This window comes from Melospiza georgiana, chromosome 5 (genome assembly GCF_028018845.1).
Source record: "Melospiza georgiana isolate bMelGeo1 chromosome 5, bMelGeo1.pri, whole genome shotgun sequence".
NCBI classification, from domain to species: domain Eukaryota; kingdom Metazoa; phylum Chordata; class Aves; order Passeriformes; family Passerellidae; genus Melospiza; species Melospiza georgiana.
In genome coordinates this window covers 48,209,159-48,231,706 of record NC_080434.1, presented here as the reverse complement: position 1 = coordinate 48,231,706, position 22,548 = coordinate 48,209,159, and the positions used below count along the sequence as shown (strand labels likewise).

The following is a 22,548-nucleotide window of genomic DNA, read 5'->3' as shown; positions in this document are numbered from 1 at the left end:
CTGCCATCACTGTGAGGGGGGGAAGATGCACGCATTTTGATAAACTGGTTGGCCAGATACCTGCTTTGTATGCCACAGAGCAAGGGTGGGAACCTGCTTTGGCAACAACTTCTTCAGCTTTTGTGAAGGTATCATGTATCATGACGTTTCAGAGTGCTATTGCTGCTACTGCAATAAAAAGATTGACCTAGGGCTTTTCAAAATAGGAATGGAACTAGTGTATTTTTTAATTGGGAATTATGCACTAAGTATGTGTTTGAAGTGTGCACCTTTTTGACTCAAACAGTATTTACATCTGCTGCTATTCTACATTTTATTCTTAAATGAGTTTTACAACAATTTGCAGATAATTGATGTCCATAGTGCTGGAGAAAAAGAGGTGACTTTTGTAGAGCTCATTTTATTAACTGGACATGAGACACTTCAATGCTTTTACAAAGGGAAGAGCAGAGTACCTCTGAATAATGATGGTTATGAGACACCTGCATGAACACACTGATGAAGAATTAAAAACAATCATGCTCAACATAACAAGGTTTCTGAGAAGGGAGAAAAGTAGGTGGTAACTTTTATTTAAAATGAACTGTAATAAAGGGGAAAAAGCTTTGTTTCTTTTCTAGCACTACACTTCTGTAGGACTTGAATAGAGGTGTTGCTTTTTTGACCTAGGCAGTGAATTCCCTGTTATGCCATGCACATGTGACACAATGTAAAATGTTGTGTCTTCTCAGGGTCTCTTGGCAATGTATTTTATATTTAGCTGCTGATCCTGCAGTATATGTGTAGAGCTTCCCTTTAACAATGAGGACATCTTCAATGCTGTCCAAAGGATGTTTCCTGCTTGTGAGAAGCATGTTAGATAATTTAAGTGACACATTCAGTTTGGAAACCACATTTGTGATGTTGGGATTTAATACTGTGTGTCTTTCCAGTCATATCTAAGCATACCATAACTAAGAGGAATAGGATATGTTGCAGGAGAGAGGATGGATTTCTTTCTCTCTCTCTAATTCTTTACCATATACTTTTAAGAAGAGCTTGAGCATACTCAATTTGATTGTTTCTCCATGTAAGCAAATACAGGATGGGTTTTCACCCGGGGTTTCTTGTTCTATGGAGGCAGGTAATTGCTGCCAGCACCACACTTGTTGCTCTGTTCTGATCATCCATCATTTTGCTCCCTTGTTTTTAGAGCTGTGTTTCTGAGAGAGAAACTGGTCACTGGCCTTTGTGGACAGAGGATATCTGAAAGCCATTTAAAAGTCTCAGTGGTTATGTATTCATCATCTCAGATGTAACTGACAATTAACCAGATATTGTTGAACTAATTTCTTACCTATGGGTGCTTTGTGTGTCTTTACAAGCCCTCTGAACTTGCTCTTTGTGTGACTTCCCAGCAAGACAGGATAAGTGATGTTGTGGAGAGATACAAATTACTTTCTTGCACTTTTAGCAGTTTTCTTCTGCAAATACCTGGTGATGTGAGCAGATTATTAATGTGAAATGCAAGAGACAATACATGTAAGTACAAAAAGCTTGAAAACTCCTAATTTTTTAACAACTAAAAAATAGGATGAGGATATTTTTCAAGAAGCCAGACAGCATAACATGACTTGCATAACAGATCAGATTATGAATCATATCTGTATGTAATCTTCAAAGTCTCTGAGCATACTTTGATGGATTTTTTACAGGATTTAGACATGCTCACCCTATTAGGAGGGTTTATGTTGACAGTGAAAAAAATCTTCAATTTGAGTATTCTTTTCTTCTAAGTAGCTTGTGTAGTTTAATGTATGTAATTAATAGCTAATATTTATTGACATTTGCATGATTTTATCAAGATGATTAAGAAAAAACATGATTACAAATAGTTTGTATACTTCTTCTACACCTGTGGTTAGAATTGGGAAGCTAAAACTTAAACTTTATTTTTCCTTACATCCACACATTGATCTAATCCCTTGATATTTAAGTGGTTTAGGAAAATGTGCATTATATATCTAAGTCACAATCATTGTTTCAAACTATGACAGAAATGTGCTAGAACAGGTCCTGCTGCAGGGGTGTGTGACTAATCTTTTAGTTTTCTAATCATACTTTCTTCATCTCAGCTTTCATAAGAAAGTATGTTATGAAAGAAGAAGTTTGTGAATATCTTTATGCATTCAGAGATTGCATGTAAAGAAAATAACATGTTAAATAAGCAGTATTTACTAAAGGTTTGAACTTTTGCTTGTGCTAAAAGGTCTAGATTACATATATCTGACTTCTAAATAATATATATTCTGTGGTACTCCAAATCCCATCCTCTGAAATTCTGTGCAGGTCTGTTGAAGTTGGTAGGAATGTGCAGGAAGAGGCAGCAGTACATCAGGGGCCTATCAGTGTGTACCTTGCAATCAAAAAGAACTCCAGGTAACATATATCAGAGCAACTTCTGAGAGTACTGAGAGCAGGGTGGAGACTGCAGTCTCCCCTTACATATATTTTCCTGCCTTGACTCAGGCACAGTGACTCTGGTGTTGCTACAGAGCACTCCAGAACCTGGGAGCTGCAGTTCAAACCTCTTGGGCTAAGAAAAACCCGAAACTGTTATTTCCCATTTTCAAAAACAGTATTGCAGCTACAAGCTGAGCAAAAGTTGAACACACCCTTTGGTTTTGAACCAGACTTGATGTTATTAAAACAAGTTGTTGCAGCTGAAGTGTACAGGTAACCAGTTCTCACCTGTCTCACTGGAACAGAGCTCTGAGAATGTTCATGGTCCTCTGCTGCTAGTGAGGGAGATTTGTGGCCCCAGAAAGGGGTGCTGGCTGTTTTGATGCACCCCCAGGATTCAGGAAGACATTCTTAGATGCTCTCAAGCTTGGCTGCTTAGAGTTGCCTCCTAATGAATGAAAAGAATGTAAAATTGAAAACTGAAGCTGAAAAAAACCCTATAACTGGAATGTAAGAATTTAAGTATCAAAAGCCCTGCAATGTGATTTTTCTCATGTATGTAAAATGATATTGGTTTGCAGGATGTTACAGAAGGACCTTTGGGTCAAAGCAATGTACTCGTGCAGCAAGTGTTAGAGAACAGACCTTGTCACTTCAACAGAGAACACAGTCTGGGTCCATGGACAAGGAAATTTAAATGAGCTGAACTGTTTTATGAGTAGTGCTTTGAAGCAGTTCATATAATCTGCAGCTCTACTTTCTGCCACTTGAGGTCCTCTTTTGTCCCTAATTGGTACAGTTTGCTGACACCAAGCAGGAATAACTCACAGGTGTTAGGTTTTTTCATTGCAACTCTGAGGGTGAAAAATCTTTTCAGAAGCATTACACAAATATGAGTTGATTTGGGTATCAGTTAACTCTTCATATCTGCAAATAATTTAGAACTGTGATTGCTGGGCTTCTTTTAGGCACTTTGTTTATTTTCTTACAATACCCTGCACTGTGCTTTGTTACTGCTTTATCTGCTTTCTTAATGTTCAGCAAATTCCTCTTTGTAATGTTTTTCATTTCAATACAATTCTCTTTCCCCTCTGACTTGTAAAACACATCATGGCATGTGATTCTGGTGCCTAAAATTAACTTTCAAGCTTGTTTCTAAGCAAAGCAAGATGAATTAAAGTATTCAAGAGATAAAATGGCTTTAGCAATCTGGAGTCTGATATCCTTTGGATACAGAGTTTCCTTTTGGAAATTCTTTCTCAGACACATCTGCGCTGTTTCTGATAGTGGAGAAGATATAACTAAGTAAATGGCTCCCCTTTCTCTTGTTATCCAGTATTTTTGATGGTCTACAATTGTTTTGGTTTTTTTTTTTAACGTGGTTGCTCTTTTAGCTATCAGTTAAAAAAGCAGTGCAAACATAAAAAAAGCAAACAATGGCAGTCTTTTTCAGGAAAAAAAAAAGAAGTCTGCAGTTCCAAGGTTGATCTAACAGTGTGCAAACTGGCAAATGCATTTACTGCCACTCTTCACTTCCATGGTTTGTTACTCCTCTCCTGTGCATTCATGGGAGCACTTGCACATATGTGTAGTAAGCCAGATTTGGATACTCAGCTGGCTGGGAAAACAAACAAATAAAGAAAACTTAAGCAAGTGTTGAAAGGTTTGTTTTGTTATGAGATTTTTTGCTTTTTGGGAGCATTGAGGACAGTCTTGCTCTTTGACCTACCTTGCTATTTAGCTGTCCAGGTGATTGCACTGGCACAAAATAAAGGATGCCAGGAGGGTTAGTATCAAGACACTAATGCTGGAACTGCTTAAGCTGTCTCAGTCCATGTGGTGGTTCCACCCTGGCTAGATTCCAGATGCCCACCAAAGCCACTCTGTCACTCTGTGCAACTGGACAGGGAGAGAAAATACAATTAAAGACTTGGAGGCTGAGATAAGAACAGGGAGAGATCACTCCCAGTTAGTGTCATGGGCAAAACAGACTTAAAATTAATTGAATTTATTGCAAATCAAAATCAGAGCAGGACAATGAGAAGTAAAAGAAATCTTAGGAGCACCTTTCTCCCACCCCTCCCTTCTTTCTGGGCTTAACTTTATTCCCAGTTTTCTACTCCTCCCACACAGTGGCTCAGGGAGATAGGGAATGGGGGTTATGGTCAGTTCATCATGTGCTGTTTCTGCTGCTGCTTCCTGCTCAGGGAGAGGAGTCCTTCAGCTGCTCCAGTGTGTGTCCCTCCCACGGGAGAGGGACAGTCCTACACAAACCACTCCAAGCTGAGCTCTTGCCATGAGCGGCAGTTCTTCATGAACTGCTCCACTCTGCCATGGGGTGCAGTCCTTCAGGAACAGGCTGCTCCAGTATGGATCTCCCAGAGGCTCACAAGTCCTGTCAGGACTCTGCTCCAGTGTGGGCTTCCCACACCTTTCTTTTGGGTATCTCCTGCTGCAGGGTAGGGTCTCCAGGTGCTGTGTAGATGGATTGCTGAACCCTGTGGAGCTCCATGGGCTCCACCACAGCCTGCAGGAGAATGTCAGCTCTGCCACCTGGAGCACCTCCTTCCCCTCCCTTGCTGACCCTGCTGGCTGCAGAGCTGTTGCTTTCAAATGTTCTCACTCCCCCCTTCTCCGGCCACCATTACATCTGCGCATTAACTTTTTTTTCCCTTCTTAAATATGTTACCACAGAGGCATTACCCCATCACTGATTTGTCTGTCTTGGAGCTGTCTGCCCTTGGCTCTGTCAGACATAGGAGAAGTTTCTAGCAGCTTCTCACAGAAGCACTCCTGAAATCCTTCTGCTATCAGAACCTTGGCAAGCGACCCAACACCACGATTGATTAGCCATGATCTGTTTATCTGCTCTATGTAAAGTGAAGCATTTCTACATTTTATAAACTCAGGCTTTATAAAGGAAATACAGGCCTGATTTTGTAGCATCTGTTGGCTTGGAGACCTCCATAGTGGTTTACAGCTAGTGGTAACAAAGGGGATTATTTATAACTTATTGAGGTGCATGTTTTAATGGGCCTTGTTCTCATGGGGCAGGCTTCTTCTGGCTCATGCATGAATCCCCTGTTTAGCAGGCAGAAGCTAAGAAAACAGTAAATGTTTCCCTCTGGATTTCTTTGCAGATCTCATTTTTAAGGGTCAGGGATTATACTTGTGCATTCAAAAATATATGGAAGTTTTGCCTGTCAAACCTATTTGCTTTACAATCTAGAATGAAAGTAGTTACAGAAGCTATAGTCTAAGGAAATATTTAGCTATAGTCTAAGTAAATATTTTTAAGGCCAAGGAGTATCTTTCATTTTAGACTAATATAAATGGGGGGAAAGTACAAACCTTTCTGTCTTCACATACAACCAAAAAGGGGTTTTCTGTGCTACCTTTCTTTACATCTGTATCAATTTACAGCTTTGTAAGGGATGGAAGAAATTTTCTTTTTGAATATGTTTTTATTCTGAACTAGCAGCCTGCATGCTTTTTATGGTCAAGTGAACAAACAGACACCCCTAAAGGAATTGTTCCTCTTAAACCAGAATTAGATCAGATGAACTGCTACTCAGTGGTGCCCCTATTGGGTATAAGAAATTGGGATGACACATACTAATGTGAATGTCTGGCATGTGGGATGTTATAGAACTACCAAAGAAGTGAAACCTAGTTTGCATTGCTTTATATTTTTTTTGCAGAGGTTTCACAGAATCACAGAATATTCTGAATTGGAAGGGACTCACAAGGATCACAGAGTCCAGGTCTCAAGTAAATAGTTCATATGGGGACTGATCTCCAACTTTAGTGTTATTAACATCAACTAACTGAGCTCAAGAAAAGATGGTGAAAATAGGAAAATATCCTGAGACACAGGCAGGAAGTTCTACAGAAATAATTTCAACAAGCTAGTGAGTAAGTGAGGATTTCAAATAATGTGAGCTTTCATTGCTCTGACATGGGTTTTAGTGCCCAACTTTTGAAAAGTGGATTCATTTTATTGTGAATCAATCTCTGTAAAACAGAAACAGGCAGTGGAAAACAAGCAAAATAAAATCACCTACACTTGCACATTCTGACTCACTGAGTAGGGCAAAGCTTACAAAAAACCCCAAAGAAACACAAACAGGTCTGTGATCAATTAATTCAGGACTGTATGTTAATGCATTAATCCAGAGGGACAATTACCTTGAATCTGGCATTACTTCACGTTCGTAGTCCTTGACTTTATTTTAACTTAACCTTTTAGCGGGAGGGTTTTTTCACTACTCAGTTTTTTCTAATGCTGCACATACGCTGCTCTAGCGGTCTCTGCACCCGTGTTCCAGCGGCGGGAGGTGCCGGGGCCGGGTTCACCCCGGAGCGCCCCGGGATGCTGCGCTCGCAGGCCGAGCAGCAATGACCGGCAGGGAGCCTTCCTCCCGGGCTCGGCGATGGCGACCTGTCCTGCGAGGGCAGGGGAAGGAGGGAGGGAGGCTCCATGCAGTACATTTCCAGGATGGAGAACAATACTGAGGGCAGGAGCCGCTGCCACCGTCCCGCACGGAGCACCCCTGGTGGCCCCAGGTATGCCCACAGCCCATCCTGCCGCTGCTTGACCTGACACTTGTGTGCGTTCGGCTGGCGTTGGCAGCTTGCCATTTTTCTCCCTTGGAAGAGGGGGATGGAAGAAAAAAGGAAATCGTTCCAGGCTGGCCGGTGATTTGGCCGCACCGCGCGGGGATCACTGAGCAGAGGGGAAGTGCCGCAGTCCGGCCCCCCCCCGACCGGGGCACGCCCCGTCCGCGGCCCTGGAGGGCGGGGCAGCCCCACAGGCCACGCCCTCTTCTCTAGCTCAGCCAATCGCATCAGTGCATGGGCGCGGCCCTTGGTCCCCATAGCCAATCAGCGCCACGGGTGACACAAAGTGCTGCTCTTTGCACGCGCTTTAAAGGCCGGGAAAAACTGGCAGCGCCGGAGTCCAGTCAGAGCGGAGAGGGGCGTGGCCAGCTCGGCCTTTTGCCCAATGGAAGGCCGGGGCGGAGGTGCAGGGCAGGCGGGGGGAGAGTGGCAGCAGCCTCACCCAGTAAGAGAGCGAGACTCGCCGCGTCCCCCGGCAGCTCGGGCCAATGGGCGCGGACGGTGGGCGGGGCAGGGGTGTCTGTGCCCAGGCTCTGGATTGGGAGCAGGGCAGGAGCCGGGCCGGGCTGGCAGCGTGTGCAGCGCTGCACGAAAATGCACTCGGATGCCGCCGCTGTCAGTGAGTAGCGCCACGGCCGGGCCCGGGCCCGCCGCTCGCCCCGCTGTCCGACCGAAAGAACCGCCCGGCTGGGGGCGGCTTCTCTTGCCCCTGAGCCGTGAGGCTTGGCCGAGCGCGCCACCGGGACTCCCGATGCCGGGAAAGGGTTCAGGCCCGCGGGTGCGGGACCGCCGCGGAGCGGGGCGGTGTGTGCGTGCCTGGTGGCGGGGCCTCCGCGGGTCGGAGGGAGCCCCGCGGCTCTCAGCGCGCTCCCCCGGGGGGCGGGGGCGAGAGCGGGCGGGGGCAGCAGCACCGGAGAGGGCCGGGGGCGCTCGGAGGGTGTGACGCAGTTTGCCCATCCCAGCTGGTGAGCGGGTGAGGCTGCGGCCGGCCCTCGTGGCCGGCTGTGAGAGAGCCGAGATTGCCGAGGGGAGCGCGGGCCGCGGAGCTGCGTGTGTAAGGGGAGACGGACGGGGGTGAATTCAGCGGGTTCCGCCGGGCTGGTGCGGGAGAACCGTGCTGCTTGTGCGGGGGACTCGAGCCGCGGCGCATGGTGGGAGGTGAAGTCCCTACGGCGGTGGCCCCACGCAACGGGGGCGGCGGGAGGCGGCCTGGCGGACTACAACTCCCAGCGGGCCCTGCGGCGGCGCGGCGCGCTGCCCCCGCCCCGCGGACCCCCGGCCGGCCGAGCCGTCCCCGCCCGCCCTGGGCAGCACGGGGGCATCGCGCCGCCCGTTCTGGAGGAGCGGGGCGAGGGCTTTGTCTTCGCAGTCGAGTTTCTGGCTGCGCGTTCCGAGCAGCAGGGACCGCCTGCTGTAGGCGGGGTGCGCGGTGCAGGGGGTCACGCAGCGGCGTGGCCGTGGGGTGGCCGGGGTTCAGGGACAGGCACCGTCCGCTGCAGGGACCTGGCGGTCGTCCCGAGCACACCGCTGTCCTGCTCAGCGGTGTCCCTCTGAAACCTCCCGGGAACGTGTTCTCACTGCGAGAGGATTTGCAGCTCTGAGATGCTTTATTACTGTAGAACTTGCTTGTGGGAAAGATAATGAAAATTGGAGCTTTGATCGTGCGTTAGGCAATGATGGTCCGACTTTTGGACAAAGTCCTGAAAGCAGTGCGGGAAAGAAATGCTGCATAATGCCTGGATTTTCTTGAATCCTCCTGTGTCTCTCAGAATGAGATCTCGTACAGGGGCAGCCTGGTAAAGGCTCTAAATCATAAGGTTATATCATTTTTTAGTAGTTCTGGTTTATTTTACCTTTGTATTTAGGGGTCATTATGTGTTGATGGTGAAGGCTGCCATTAAAACAGAAATGATTGCCTCAGAAATAGAAGGATAATTATTCTAGAAAATGCCTTCTGTTCAGTGTCTTTTGTCATATGCCCTGTCAAAAAAAATGCAGGTCCTCATTATATACACGTGTGAGTTGCAGTTACAAATATTCCGGGGCTCCCTCATGTAGGGCGATTTGGCGACATAATGATTTTTAATTTTTTTAAAATTTAGCTTGTCTTCAAAAAACAGTAAGAGTAGTCTTCCTCATCCTTCAGCTGTTACTGGCTTTTCATTAACAGTGTGCTGTGGAGTTATCGAATCTTGTGCCTCAAATTTTTTTTTTTAATTGCATATGTGTTATTTTAAATAGATATTTTTTCCTAATTTAATTTCATTATCTGTAGCTTCATAGTGGTTGGGTTTTTTTCATTGATCTAAATGAGCACTTCTTGAAGCAAGAAGTGTTCATAGCATAGTTTTGCACATACAGGAGCTGGCTTATGGTAGTTTCTTGACTGAAGGTTTATTTTGAGCCACTTTTTTGATCCTTCTTAGTTCTTATGCTGTAAACTCCATTAATATGTTTTTGCTCAGTCTGAGTTTTACTTTCTGGATACACACCATTATATAAGGAAATCGGCTTTGCTTTTTTCTATTGAAGATGCTTGCTTAAAAGTTTCTTGTAGCTCCTGTAGCTATAATTGGAAAAGCCTTCTCTGTATAAGACCATGTAATAGGTTGAATTAGGCAGGTAAAGTTTTGTTTTACTGCTTCTCTTCATTCTGTTGTATCAGGGTGAGCTCTTATTTGTGTAATTGCAGCACTTCATTTAAATTTATTTTTGTCTGAGTACTTTTTGTGCTCTTAGTGAATTATTAATCCCGTGTTTTCTTTAATTCCCCTCCTCCCACACTTTCTTTGCAGGTACTGAAAGCAAAGACTTTGGGCTTTTTCAAAGCATTAGTTCCTAGTTTTGTTTGTGTCTTCAAGCAGAAGAAGATAACTCGCTTAATTTGTCTGTCTTGGTGCTTGCCAAAAAGCATAGCATTAGGAAGTACAGTACATCCTGTGAAAGTGTTCACCTCTTGTATCCAACTTTAATATTAGAGCATTTAATAGTGTGGTTATTTCTTCTACAGGAAGTAAGACTACTTAACAGGGGCTTGAAGCAGAACCCTTAGATTATATGTGCCAGCATTTTTGTTGTACTCTCCAATTAAATTGTTTTATTTACAGTCATGGTCTGATGTTAAACAGAATTTTTACTTTTGGCTCATAAAGAGATGGGAACAAGTACCAGTTCATTCAGTGAGGGGCATGTGTATATACATATAAAATTGTGTGTATGTAGATGGCTATATATATTTATATAGGGTTAGAGGTGCAAGGCTTTAGCTCATCCTGGGGAACTGGCTGGTGTGGCACACTTGATGCAGATGTGTCGCTGCCCAGACTGTGGGACTGGGTCTGCTCATTACTGCTCATTAGCTGCAGATTGCTGCTTCCCTGCTCTGCTGGTAAAGTGGTTTGTAGGAGCACCCTCTAATCCACTCAGTCAAATGTACCTGGGTTAGCTCTTGCCACTTACTTAAATTGTCTCAACTGACCGGTTGATTTCTTGCCTGAAGTGGGTTAGGGAACGTGGCCATGGCCTGTGCTGCTGGCAGGGCTGTGGGTCAGTCACTTTTGGCAGGGAGGAAGAAGCAAGCAGCGGGACAGTGATGCCTTTGGTGGCATAGCTGTTTCTAGGCTGTTGCAGCTCCATCCTGAGCCACATTCCAGATGCGCACAGTGCTGGATACCCTACAGCAGGTGCTTGATAGGGTTGCATTTCTCCTGAATTAGCTAGAGCACAAGATACAAAGTTTGTATTAGCTTTGTGCCCTTTGTAGGGTGCCAGGTGACACCTGGCATGAAGTTAAGAGTAATGCTTGCAAACAGCTCTTGGGTCGTGGCAGCCAATGATGCAAAACTAGCTCACTGACACTTGTTTGAATTAATCTGATGGTAGAATAAGTGTTAGACTGGATGAACACTTGCCATCAATGGAAGTAGATGTTTTGCACCAGAAACCCACTTAGTGTTAGTCTTTGCTATATAGCACAAAACACCCAACCAAAATCACCTCCTTCCAAGCAAAGCCAAATCCCGCCATGAGCCAGTTGTGCAGAGTGTTTTGTCCTGTATGTTAGTATAGGAGAATTAGCCTAGCTCTTATTTGTTCAATTTAAGGTCAATGGAAATGTATTCAAACTAAAGTAGCAGTTACACAAATTTTGCACTGTTTAAATTGCTCTAAAATTCTTAAGTAGCATTAAACTGCTGTAGATCTTTTTGTAAACAAGCCTTCAGATTAGGATACTGCAAAAACACCTAGGTAGAATAAAGATTTGTTCCTATGGGGGCAAGAAAGAATTATGCTTTTTACTTTCTATGCAGCATGCAGTGATCTTAAAGTATTTTGTTGCAGTCATTCTGAGTGGTGCTACCAAACATTAAGAGTTGAATGTGAATGTTTACTTTTGAAATATTTTAGAGTACGTTTAGTAACTCCTACCGTATTTTTTTGCTTGGATTTGGGTTTTCTGTAGGGTTTTTCATTTACTAGCTTAAGTCAGACTGTGTTTTGCTTCAGAACATTTTAGGCTGTTGTGTTTGCAAAATTTACACAAATTTGCAACTGTGGGTTTTGGATACTGCTGGTGTCAGCAGTAGCTCTGAGCCTGGTGCAGTTCTGGGTGCAGGCAGGCAGGAGAAACATTCTGTAGTATCCTGTCTTCAGCTTTAATGGCTAGGTCCTGATGCTCCTCGAGATAGCTTGGATCATCCCATCTAATTGCCTGTCCTTGCTTTGCAAGCTGGAATTCACTTCTGTTTTCCTTACTTTCTGAATCATGCCCTTTATTTGACCACACCAAATCAAGGGAGACCCTGCTTTTCAAGCCTGTTCTCTGCCTTCCTTGACCCAAGGCTTGTTGTCCCACGATGGACTGGGAGAAAGGATTCTTCTGCAGGGTGGCCCTGCTATAGGGTGTCACTGCCTGCAGGGATGCAGCTACAGACACACTGGAAATAGATTTTTAATCCTGTCTTTGACAGGAATGCAGAGTCAGCTCCTGTCTGCTGTGTACTGCAATTTGGGACTCTCAGTCTTCAGGTGTGTTGTTAAGATTTTGTGTAAATAAGACTGATGTACATTTTTCTTTTGCCTTCTGTATTTAGTAATGAATACAAAAATTTTGCTTCCTGGACATGAGCATTGAGGGCTTTCACCAAATGTAGGTTTCAGATCATTAATCAATTCATCATTAATCAATGTAAATTGTATTGCTGTTAGGATAATTCCATAAGTAGACTACAGACTATAAAATAGTATATTTTGTAGAAGATTAAATGATTCTTTTTTGAGTAAGTAAAGTTTATTTAAAGCTAACTCAGACAGCAGAACTTTGAACTATTGTTGCTAGTACTACTACAAGTTGTTTTTTTTTTTCTATCTCTGTTACTTGAAAGCAAGGAAAACAATTGAATAAAAGCCTAAGCATGCTATTTTAATTTTTAGATATGAGTTTGCCTGATGTGTTTTCTGTTAATTTTTTTTCTGAGAAGTTTACAGCTGTATTTTAGCAGTAATAAGAATTACTACTATGTTATCACTACTGCTATTTCTATATTTAAATTTTAATATTGTATATATGGCATATCAATTTGGGACAACTATTTTAGACCTATTGTTAAAGTGAGATTTTGTATAGATTTTCTATTTGCTTAAAAAAAAAAGCTTTTAAAAGAAACTTGGAGTCAGCTGATCTTGTTTACTACTATTGTTAATTTCTTACTAGGTTTTTAATAGATTTTACTGCACCTTGTAGCTGTGTTTTGTCCAAGCTTTAAATTTCCACAGCAGGTATTTTTCCCCCCCCTTGGTTTTCAGATATTAATTTCAATAGTTTGGCAACACATTGCTCCTTCTGATTAAAAAATAGAAAAAATTGGGATTTGATCTCTAAAGTTTTTTCATTTCAGATAGGAAAGTAGAGTATTTGAGTCTAGTTTACCTGTATACTTTGCTTATACTTAAGATACATTGAGTTTCTTGTTTTTCTGTATTGTATTTCATGTATGCATTAATGGGAGGGTGTAGAATGTTTTTTCTCTAGTTTGTTATGGAAGCAAGGTAGCTCTTGTTTCTTTTACCTCTCTGTAATTCTCAGGTCCATAGTTTAAACCTTAACCTACAATATTCTGAAAATTATTTTTAAACTATTTTCTTTTTAATGTTAAATAATATATAATTGACTAACCCAGCCTTTAACCGTTAACATTGTGTTAATCACACACTGCCGACAATGTTTAAATTCCATTAACCTAGGTTGTCTCTGTCATTCCTTTCTGGGTTCTGGATTTGCAATTATTTTACTCAGATTTTTTCTTTTAGCCATTGCATTCTGAATTACTGCAAAGTATTTAATGCCATCTGGAATTTTCATTGCTTCAGACCTCACTGAAGATCAGCTACCTTTTGCATGAAAACTAATTTAATCAACAGAATACATATGCTTGTTTGACATATACCCCTTAAAGTCGTAGCAAACTTTCCACATATCATCTTTCACTATTTACAAAGCAAGCAGATTTCCTTCTTCTGATTGGAGGTCAATGAGCTGTGTGTTCTGTCAGAATCTTAGAATGGCTGGAATTGGAAGGGACCTGAAAGATAATCTCGTTCCAATCCCCCTGCCATGGGCACCAGTACCTTCTACCAGGACCAGGTTTCTCAGAGCCCCATCCAGCCTCACACTTCAGGCTTGGGGCCTCCACAGCTTCTTTGGACAGCCTGTGCTAATGTCTCACCACCCTCACAGTAAAGAATTTCTTACTAATATCTGATCTAAACCCACTGTCAATTTGCAGACATTCCTCCTTGTCCTGTCACTATGTGCTCTTCCGGAAAGTCCCTCTCCAGCTTTCCTGAAAGTCCCCTTAAAGTACTGTAAGTGCACTATAAGTGCTGTGAGATCTCCCTGGAGTCTTCTGTTCTCCCCACTGAACAAGCCTAGCTCTCAGCCTTTCTTCATGGTTAGCTGTTCCTCCAGTTGCCCTTTGTGACCTTCCTCCAACACGTCCATGTCTTCCCTGTGCTGAGGACCCCAGAGCTGGATGCAGTTTCTGTAGGAAAAAAAAATAATTCAGACCAATTCATGTGCTTTGAAACTCTTGTCTTTAGGTGAAAAATAGCTTCAGACATGGTGCAATTATTTGTGTCAGGCTCATCCAAGCAGCTGTGGAGCTTCCTGTGATGTGTTGCTCCTCTCGAGGTGGCACTGGCAGGGACAGGTGGATTAATCAAACACATTGCTGCTGCTGTTGTCCTCCCACTTCAGAAGACCTTTCCTGTTTCTTCCTCTAACTCAGCTTGTGTTGCAGCTCCTTGGTGATCTGATTCAGAGCACTGGGATGGCAGGGTTTGTTTGTTTATTCTGTGGGTTAGATTCCAAGTGTAGTGGGCTGACCAAGAAGGGGATCAGCAGGCACAGCTTCGGAGGCTGGATAAGCATATGGGGAAAGTTTGGGAAGGGCAGGGGAGAGAGTGTGTCCCTAAAGAATACATTTGCAACCAGCTGTCCAATAGCTTGCCATCTTGACCACTGTTGATCGATGCTATTTTTGCTAATTTCTCAAATAGTGTTGTTTGAGCATGGGAACTATTATTTTTTTGATTTTTCTTAGAAAAACCCAAAACCCAATCTTTTTCAAAATAGGCTTTTTCACAGTGGCATAGGATACTTTGTGTATCATTCTTGAAATATAGATAAAGCAAACACTGACTCACTGACCAATTCACAGAATAACCTGAACTGTAATTTAACTCCCCTAACTTAACGGGTGCTCCTTGTGTTTGCTTTTATAACTGTAAAAGAAACTTGTTTTAGCTAATATCCCTACACTGTGCAAGCTTTCCCCGTGAGAGAAAAAAAACTTTGGACTCCGGTCCTCCATATTCAAATGGTGGATGGTGTGATATCTCTTGTAATAGAACTGGAAAATATGTTGGTATAACCCTGCTAAGTCCATCATAGTTATGGATCCTATTTATGAAGCAGCATCTTAAAATTGTACAGATATTTCCAGCGGACATGTAAAACATACTGGCATGAACTGTGTGTTTTAAAGTGCCTAGGAATGGTTTGTTTCAAAGGTGATACCTATATATATAATCCTAATGTTAGAGCACTTTTTCAACCATTTTAAGAGTGCTATCTGAAGTTAATATTAGATAAGAATAAATAAATATTTGCTTAGTGTTCTCAGCTTCTTACCCCCAGATATAACTGGTTTCTCTAACCACTCATGTTCTTTGTAGATTTTAGGCTAAGCAGCAAGGGAAACTGTAAAATTCATATTCCAGAAAGTTTAATCTGATCTGCCTGTTAACAAATCAAATCTTATCTTTTCATCCTGCCCTCCTCAGAACGGCTTTAATGTTCCCTGTTGTCCTCGTCCCTGTTTGCCCCCCTCTCCTTCTGTTTTTTTTTTTTCTCATTGCTTTATATTGAATTGAGGATTGACCAAGATACTCAGGATTATTTTTTTCTTGCAGAATGGTTCTGCTTAGTATTGTTTGACTAGCAAAAATGGAACTTTATTGAGCTCTTAATGCAGGAAAAACTCTAGCACCCTGTTCAAGGTTCAAGAGTTTCCTATTGTAGCTTGGTAAGAAGATCTAGATTGTCTTTGACTTTGTATATATAAGGTTAGCTGAAGTTGGAAATTCCATCTCTGCTGCTTCTGACTTAGAGCAATTTTATTGCTGTGGTGGACTGGGGACAACACGTTAAGAAATAGCTAGCAATTAATTAGATGATACTCTGGCTAACATAATAAATGGCATGTATAATTTCTAAAAGTATCTTTTTATTTTTTTTAAATTCCCTGTGATAAGAGAATTCCACAGGGATGTGTGTAACAAGTACACTTGGAGCAGGCAGTTTTTCAGTTCCACTTGTTAACTTCATAGCAGTGTGCTTCACTGACTTGGCAGTCGGTTGTTTAATGATGACCCTTGTTTATCTGGGTCATCTTAAGTGTATCTTGAGAGCATTCCTTTGAAATACTCTGGATGGAAATAAGGGAATTATTTTTTTGACCTTGCATCTTGCATCAGCTGCTGGGCAAAGCCAAATTAAATGTCTCCTATTAGAAATGCTTTAGTGCGTTAGCTGGGTAGTGACGCTAGGCACATGCAGAAGCTTTTCACATACAGAAGTTTGCTTGGAGTACTTTGCTTATCATACAGTACATTTCTCTAGAGTGTTTTGGCACATGAGTTCTAGTGGGGTAGCTAATTTATTTTTAGTTTAAATGGAGATATTCTGTAGTAGTTGGCTGTCTTTAAGCCCTCTCAGCTGGTTTGTGTTCAGTTTCTGAGATTCTTTTTGGTTTGCCTGCTGTCTAGCTGGATCTCAGTTGTTTTTTTTGTGAATTAGTTACTTTCCAGTTTTGTTCTTGCCACATTCCTAGCAAAAATAGGGAATTCAAAAGAATAGAGAAAAATCAGTTTCTCGCTCTTTAGCAACTGAAGCAAACTCAAGTGTTTTCTATTTGGAGCGTGGAAGCAAAATTACCATCTATGCTATGGCTTCTTCCAAGAAGTGTCAGAATATTTCATTATCAGTTTTTTTTGTCTCTTGTCTTAACAACTGCTGTATTGTAACCTTTGGTTTGTTATTTAAAAGCCATGTTTCAACTGTGCAAGTGTATTCTAGTCACTTATTTTTGCAAGGAAATTAGCATAAAGGCAAGTACGTGTGTGTTAATAAAATCAGATTTTTTTTAAGAACCAGGATTTTTATTAATGATTTTAGAATGTTACATGGTACTTAACTTGGTTTTGGAATGGATGAAACAGAAGGACTGGGTAACATGGAAGTTATAATGATTCCCAATATCAGGGGAAAAGAAGTTGTAATTTTTTTTTTAAATTCAGCTATAGTTAGCTATACTTCTGTTCTGCTGAGAATCATCCATGTCTTAAGAAATATACATGTGATATCTTTTTGCAGATTTCAATTGTTCTACTCAAGTGTTGAAAATGTCAGTGCTGAAAAAGTTGAGATTACTTTTAGTTTAAAGTTCTGTGATGATTTTATTAAATAGCCAGAATGCGGGAAGATCGTGACTGCTGCATTTGGAAATCAGAAATTTAAAACCCTTTTTTCTTCTCCCCTCTAGATTTTCAACTGAATTCTCATCTATCAACACTGGCAAATATTCACAAGATTTACCATACCCTCAATAGGCTGGTAATGACTTGCCATTTTCTCTTAGCAGAATAGCTAAGGCTTTGGTCCAGAATATTTCATGATTGAAATCATTAAGTGATTACATTTCTAAAAATTATAACTGCTTTGTTTTATGAAAGGCTATTGGATTTGAATTGGTGAAGAGATAAGCAGTATTAGTAAAAGGTGAAAGATTTTACTCCAGAGGTCAGAGTGGAGTTTGAACTTTGAACATTGGATTTAGATGTTGCCTCATACAAGAAGCTTTCTTGGATACATTAAGTGATGGTAATCATCATAGTTACCCAGTTTCTTGCAGTTCTTCTGGAAAACATATTGAATGAGCAAGCTGTCCTTTTACACCCATGCAAAAAGTGAAACAAGGTTTTTGTGAAGACTCTTCCTGCTTATGTGCTGTGCATTTACATTTGTTTTATTGCAACTATATCTGGAAGTGGTGATATGGCTTCTGTGTGTACACTGTAAATTTAGTGGAAAAGACCCTGCCTGAAGAAGGGGATAAATTCATTTCCAATGTTTCAGATGGTTTTTAATCAGTTTTCTTTAAAACACATATGTATGTTTATCCTTAAGCAAAGCCATTTCTGTGCTAAGGGGTAAATTCAGTCTTTCTAATGCTGCATTTATTGGAGGAATTATTAAGTAAAATAATGCCAATTTCCCACCTGATGGGTAAGTATTTCCACTCTTGAAATAATTTGATATGTTTTTGATTGGAAAAAACCTCAAAAATATTTATCAAATTCAATTTACTTGAACTTGGTAGATAAATGTGCAGGTGTAACTTTTTAGGTAAATATGGGCTGAAAACACAAAGTCTACAATCTTAGGTAGATGATCCTTAAGTAATTAGGATGAATATTACTATCAAGTAAAAGTTAAAAATAGTACAGGGGAATGAAGATCACTGTCTTGTTTAACTGTGTCCTTCCTTTTTCTTGCAGAATCTGACAGAGGACGTTGGTCAAGACGATCACCAGACAGGTATTTAATAGGGATGGAGTAAAAATAGATGGAAACAGTTCAAACACGCTTTATTAAGCAAGTCTCTCTAATATAACTGAAAATGATGTTTTAGAATGCTAAAGGAGTTTTAGGAAACAAGTGTCTGGGTTTCTTAGTTTTTTTCAAAATAGGTGTTTGTGCTTTTAATTTATTGAATTATGAAGGACTTGAACAGGTATCAGCAGTATCTGTAATTTTACTGTCTCTTAGTTTAGAAGACTTAATAAAAAATTCCTCTCACTCCTGGGACTCAGCCTGATGGGCCACAGAATATCTGTGTTCTTACAGTGTTTTGAGTCTTGAAAGAGCATTAGTGAGAACAGAGCAGAAGCAAAACCTCTTCTGGCTGTTGTGATACCTGTGACTGAGTTTAAATGCTGTGCTCCAAACAACCAGCATTTTTCTTGACTGATTCTGATGCAGGTTATTTCTGTTTCTTGTGCAGATTTTCAGTCAGTGTCTGAGTACTATCTATTTTTGAGATCATATCTGTGTTTTGTTCCATGAAGTGTCATCATTTTTTCAGGCCTTCTTCTCAGGTGCCTGATACCAGCTTCCTGTCATTCTTGATTTGTCAGCATTTGAGCTTTGTGACTTGATGTTTTGCAAGGGTTCTTACCTCCTTTTGCACTGCCTTCAAGCCCTGATCACTCACTCAGCAGAACTGTTCTTCAAAACTGACCATGTCAGTCCTACCATCTGACTCAAAGCTTTTTCACTGTCCTGAGGTGATGGCTATATTTGCTGATGTTACCTTGAGCATTTAGCAAACTGGAGAGAGCTGTCAGCTCCTCCTGGAGATTTCTGCCACACACTTAGAAATCTAGCACACTCAGCCTAGAGCAATGAGAAGAGATGCATAGGACTGCATTGCTTGGGATTGGACAGAGCTCACTTAGGGATTATGCACCCTCCTCTGTACAGCAGCAGGTCACTGTTTCAAGCTTGAACTCTTCTTACCCTAACCACAAAAGGCTTCTCTGAAATACTTTCCTTCAGTGTGGTTAGTGATTTGATACTTGAAATTAACTCATTATGTCAATGAAAAGCCTCTGAAAAAGAGCTTATGACCAATAGTTGAAGACAGAGATTTTAATGTTCATAATTTAGAACTGATGTCCTCTCCCATCTTGTGATGGAGACTTGGTATTTTTTCCTATGTGTCCCAGGTGCTCTAAACTGATATCTAAGCTTCATACTGATTTCCTGTATGAAATGTGTTCTATAATCTTTGTGTACTCTTGATCACCAAGACCTGTTGTGAAGCATTGAGGTAGTCCCCTTCTGTCACTAATGAGTAAGTGTTGATGTCCTTGAGGTGTTTGGAATTTGTCTTACCTCTTGCCTAGCACTTCTGTCATAAAGTATAAGAAATTAACCTTGGTGCTCTCATTACCTGTATTGGAAGGTGCTTGAGCACATTACCATCAGTGTCAGTACAAAACTGTTCATCAAAGCCAGTATCCTATTGCCTGCACACTGTTGTTTGAATTAAGCTGTTTCAAAAGTGTAAATGTGCCTGTTGAATGAGTTGGGAGACAAAATCCCAGTAAAGGGTGCAGTTTTTTTGCAATAGCTGTAAAACCTTTCAAACCAGAAACAAATATGAAATGAGAACCACAAGTAAAGGTTGATAATGCCAGGTTGATTCCTCATCTTCAGATATTATTTGCACTATTATGCTTCTGCCCTATTTTATGTCTCCTTGTAGGAAGAGATGAAGCCCAAATGTTTACATAAGTTCCAGCATGTTCAATTTAAATGTGTATTTGGTTTTTTACTCAAATGAGGACAAATACACATGCAAGGAGCTATTTTGGCCCTCATGAATGTAGTACAGTGAGGTCTTCTGTTTCTGTTTTGTATGGAACTTGACACTTCTGAAACATCTTACTTGGAGAGACTGGCATAAATCTATAAAGTTACTTTTGAAAAATGTTTGATTTCAATGTGCCTAAACTTGTGGAACTTCTGTTTTCCAGTAAGAAGTTGTCAAGACCTATTAATTTTGTTGCACAATTTATAGAACTGTATAGGTGCTGTAAATTTGAGATTCTGTGTCTAGAACTCATTTGAAAGTCAGATTAAGAACTGTTGCAAAAGGTTTTAGTGTTGCCAAACCCATGTCAAGGTTTTTTATAGTTCCGAGATTATTTTAACCCTAAATCTTCTGACCCAGGCCTTATTCTTAAAGATTGCTGTTCGTTTTCTGACATAATTATCTGGATTATTGTCATTAGGTTGTGGACTTTGTTTTTGGGATGACTTAATGTATGCTTATCTAAATTGGATTGGGATTTCTAAAAGCTATTTTAAAAAATCCTAGTTTTAGGTTAATATTTATTAATAATAGTGTTAAGTTTTAAATGCGTATCACATTTACTTCAAAGCAGTTTTTGTAAGCTAACAAAAAATGTATTGGATGTCTAAATTACTTAGAAGCAAATTGTATCTTTTCTAAGTATTAGCCAGATTGCCTGTCTGAAACCAGGCCCTAAAACACCAGTGAACTACAGGGAAGTGGCAGTTTCAGAATTCCTTCAGTGATTTGAGAGCTAAGATGAATCTTGTTTCAAAATTCTGGTCCCCTACAATGATTGCAGTCTCATGTGCTATAATTCAGTATGCATATCTGTCTGAAAAATAAGATAGACTTCAACTGTCTCACGGGCTTTGCCTTTTCACCTGTTTGTAGGTGTAAGAACAGCAGGCATTCAGATTCTGTAAACAATTTCTTTTTCTTTTAGTATGTATATGCATTAACTTGGAAAACTTACATTGGAAATAATAGTTGTTTTTCTGTTATAACTACAAATCTAGCAGCTTGTTAATAGCTTAAAGTCATGATTTGGTAATTAAATTGTGACTTACTTATCCAGACTAAAAAGTCTTTAAAATATGCTTCTTGTTGTCACCTGGCTTGTTTAAAACAGGGAGGTACCCTCTTCAACAAAAAGAAAGCTTCATTGTGGTTCATTAATCTTTGGAGTGAGAGAAATTGCTTTTGTCTCTGCTGGTTTTTTCTTTTGTTAGGTTACAGAAGAAACCCCTCTTGAGTCCAGAGCAATTCTGTAGTGTAGCATTCAAGACAGAGAAGATGATTTTTCCTTTTGCAACAGCATTGCAAGTTGTTTAATGTTTTGATGAGTATCTTAGCTTTCTCATCTTGTGTCTGAAAACTGATGATTGTAGCTATGCTTGTGGTCGTTTTGTTGCATTATTAAGTGATCAGCTGTATCTTCCCAGTTGCTTCAGCATTCATAGTTTCTAATTATTTTTCCTTTGAAGCGTCCTTCTACTGAAGCATCAGAAGAGTAGGATTCCTCACGGGCTTTAGCTAGAGAAGGTGAAAGTGCCATGCCTGTAAATAATTTCCGTAGGGACACAGCTTGTAGAGTTCTTCTTTATTGACTTTTTTCTTTTTTTTTTTTATTCTGGTTTTGTTGCTATTCTAGGGCTGTCCCTCTCTTGTGGGTTTTATTTTATATATTGTTTTAAATTTCCTAGGATGAATTTTAGCTCTTGAATTGATACTTCCATTTGGAAGCTTTGTCTCCTGCAAATTTGGAAGTATTCAATAGGATGTTTGGCAAACAGCATTTAAACTTGACAGGCTGGTGGTCTATTCAGCAGCCATTTGGAGGCTCTACCTTGCAAATGCTAGCTTCAAGTGTCAAAAAACCAGTGAGAACTAGGAGGGTTCTGCCAATCTTGAGTTGAGGCCTAGGAGTGAGAAACTTTAAAGATGATCCCATCAGCAAAGCTGCACTTGGTAAGTAAAATTCTGTCAAATTTACATGTAGTCAGAGGTAGCTGCATGTTTGTTTGCAGATGGTCAGACCTTTGAGAAGAGAAATTAACTGTGCACTGCTAGACCTAAAATTACATTTAGAATTAGAAAGCTCTGTGTAGGAAAGGTTAATATTGATATTTAGTGAGCTGTATTGTAATTTAAGACATTGCAGGAGTTCAAAGTATAAAAATCCAATTTAATAACTTTTAGCTTTATATGAAAATTAAAGAATTATTCTACTGCTGTGACAGAGAAATTATAACTGCCCTTCAAATTTAATACACCAATTTTAGTAACAAAAGAAATACTTTGAAAATAAAATCCTTACACTGTGTTTTTTAGTAGTTTAGAGATTATTCAAAATCTGAAGTTTAGTGAAGACTTGCTCCAAACCTCAGTTATTAAGATGTTAAGTCTTGGAAAGCATTTACAATATGTCCACCTGGTGTCTGTGTGCTGTCAGCTGTCAGTGTGTGAGGGCAGTGTATGTGTGCATTTAAACCTACCAATTTCT

The 22,548-nt window shown here is 40.7% G+C and overlaps 1 protein-coding gene across 3 annotated transcripts in view; it reads left to right on the top strand.

The window, feature by feature from the left end:
* Positions 1-7,579: 7,579 nt before the first annotated feature.
* Positions 7,580-22,548, top strand: part of DCUN1D4 (defective in cullin neddylation 1 domain containing 4) — a 38,179-nt gene continuing 23,210 nt past the window's right edge. For 2 of the 3 annotated variants that reach the window (XM_058023847.1, XM_058023846.1), the window contains exons 1-3: positions 7,580-7,681; positions 17,166-17,236; positions 18,181-18,220. In XM_058023847.1, the coding sequence (XP_057879830.1) occupies positions 7,657-7,681; positions 17,166-17,236; positions 18,181-18,220 (136 nt within the window). In that variant the 5' untranslated portion in view covers positions 7,580-7,656. Of the gene's footprint in view, positions 7,682-17,165; positions 17,237-18,180; positions 18,221-22,548 lie in introns of those variants that run through there. The other variant, XM_058023848.1, reaches the window with a different exon arrangement.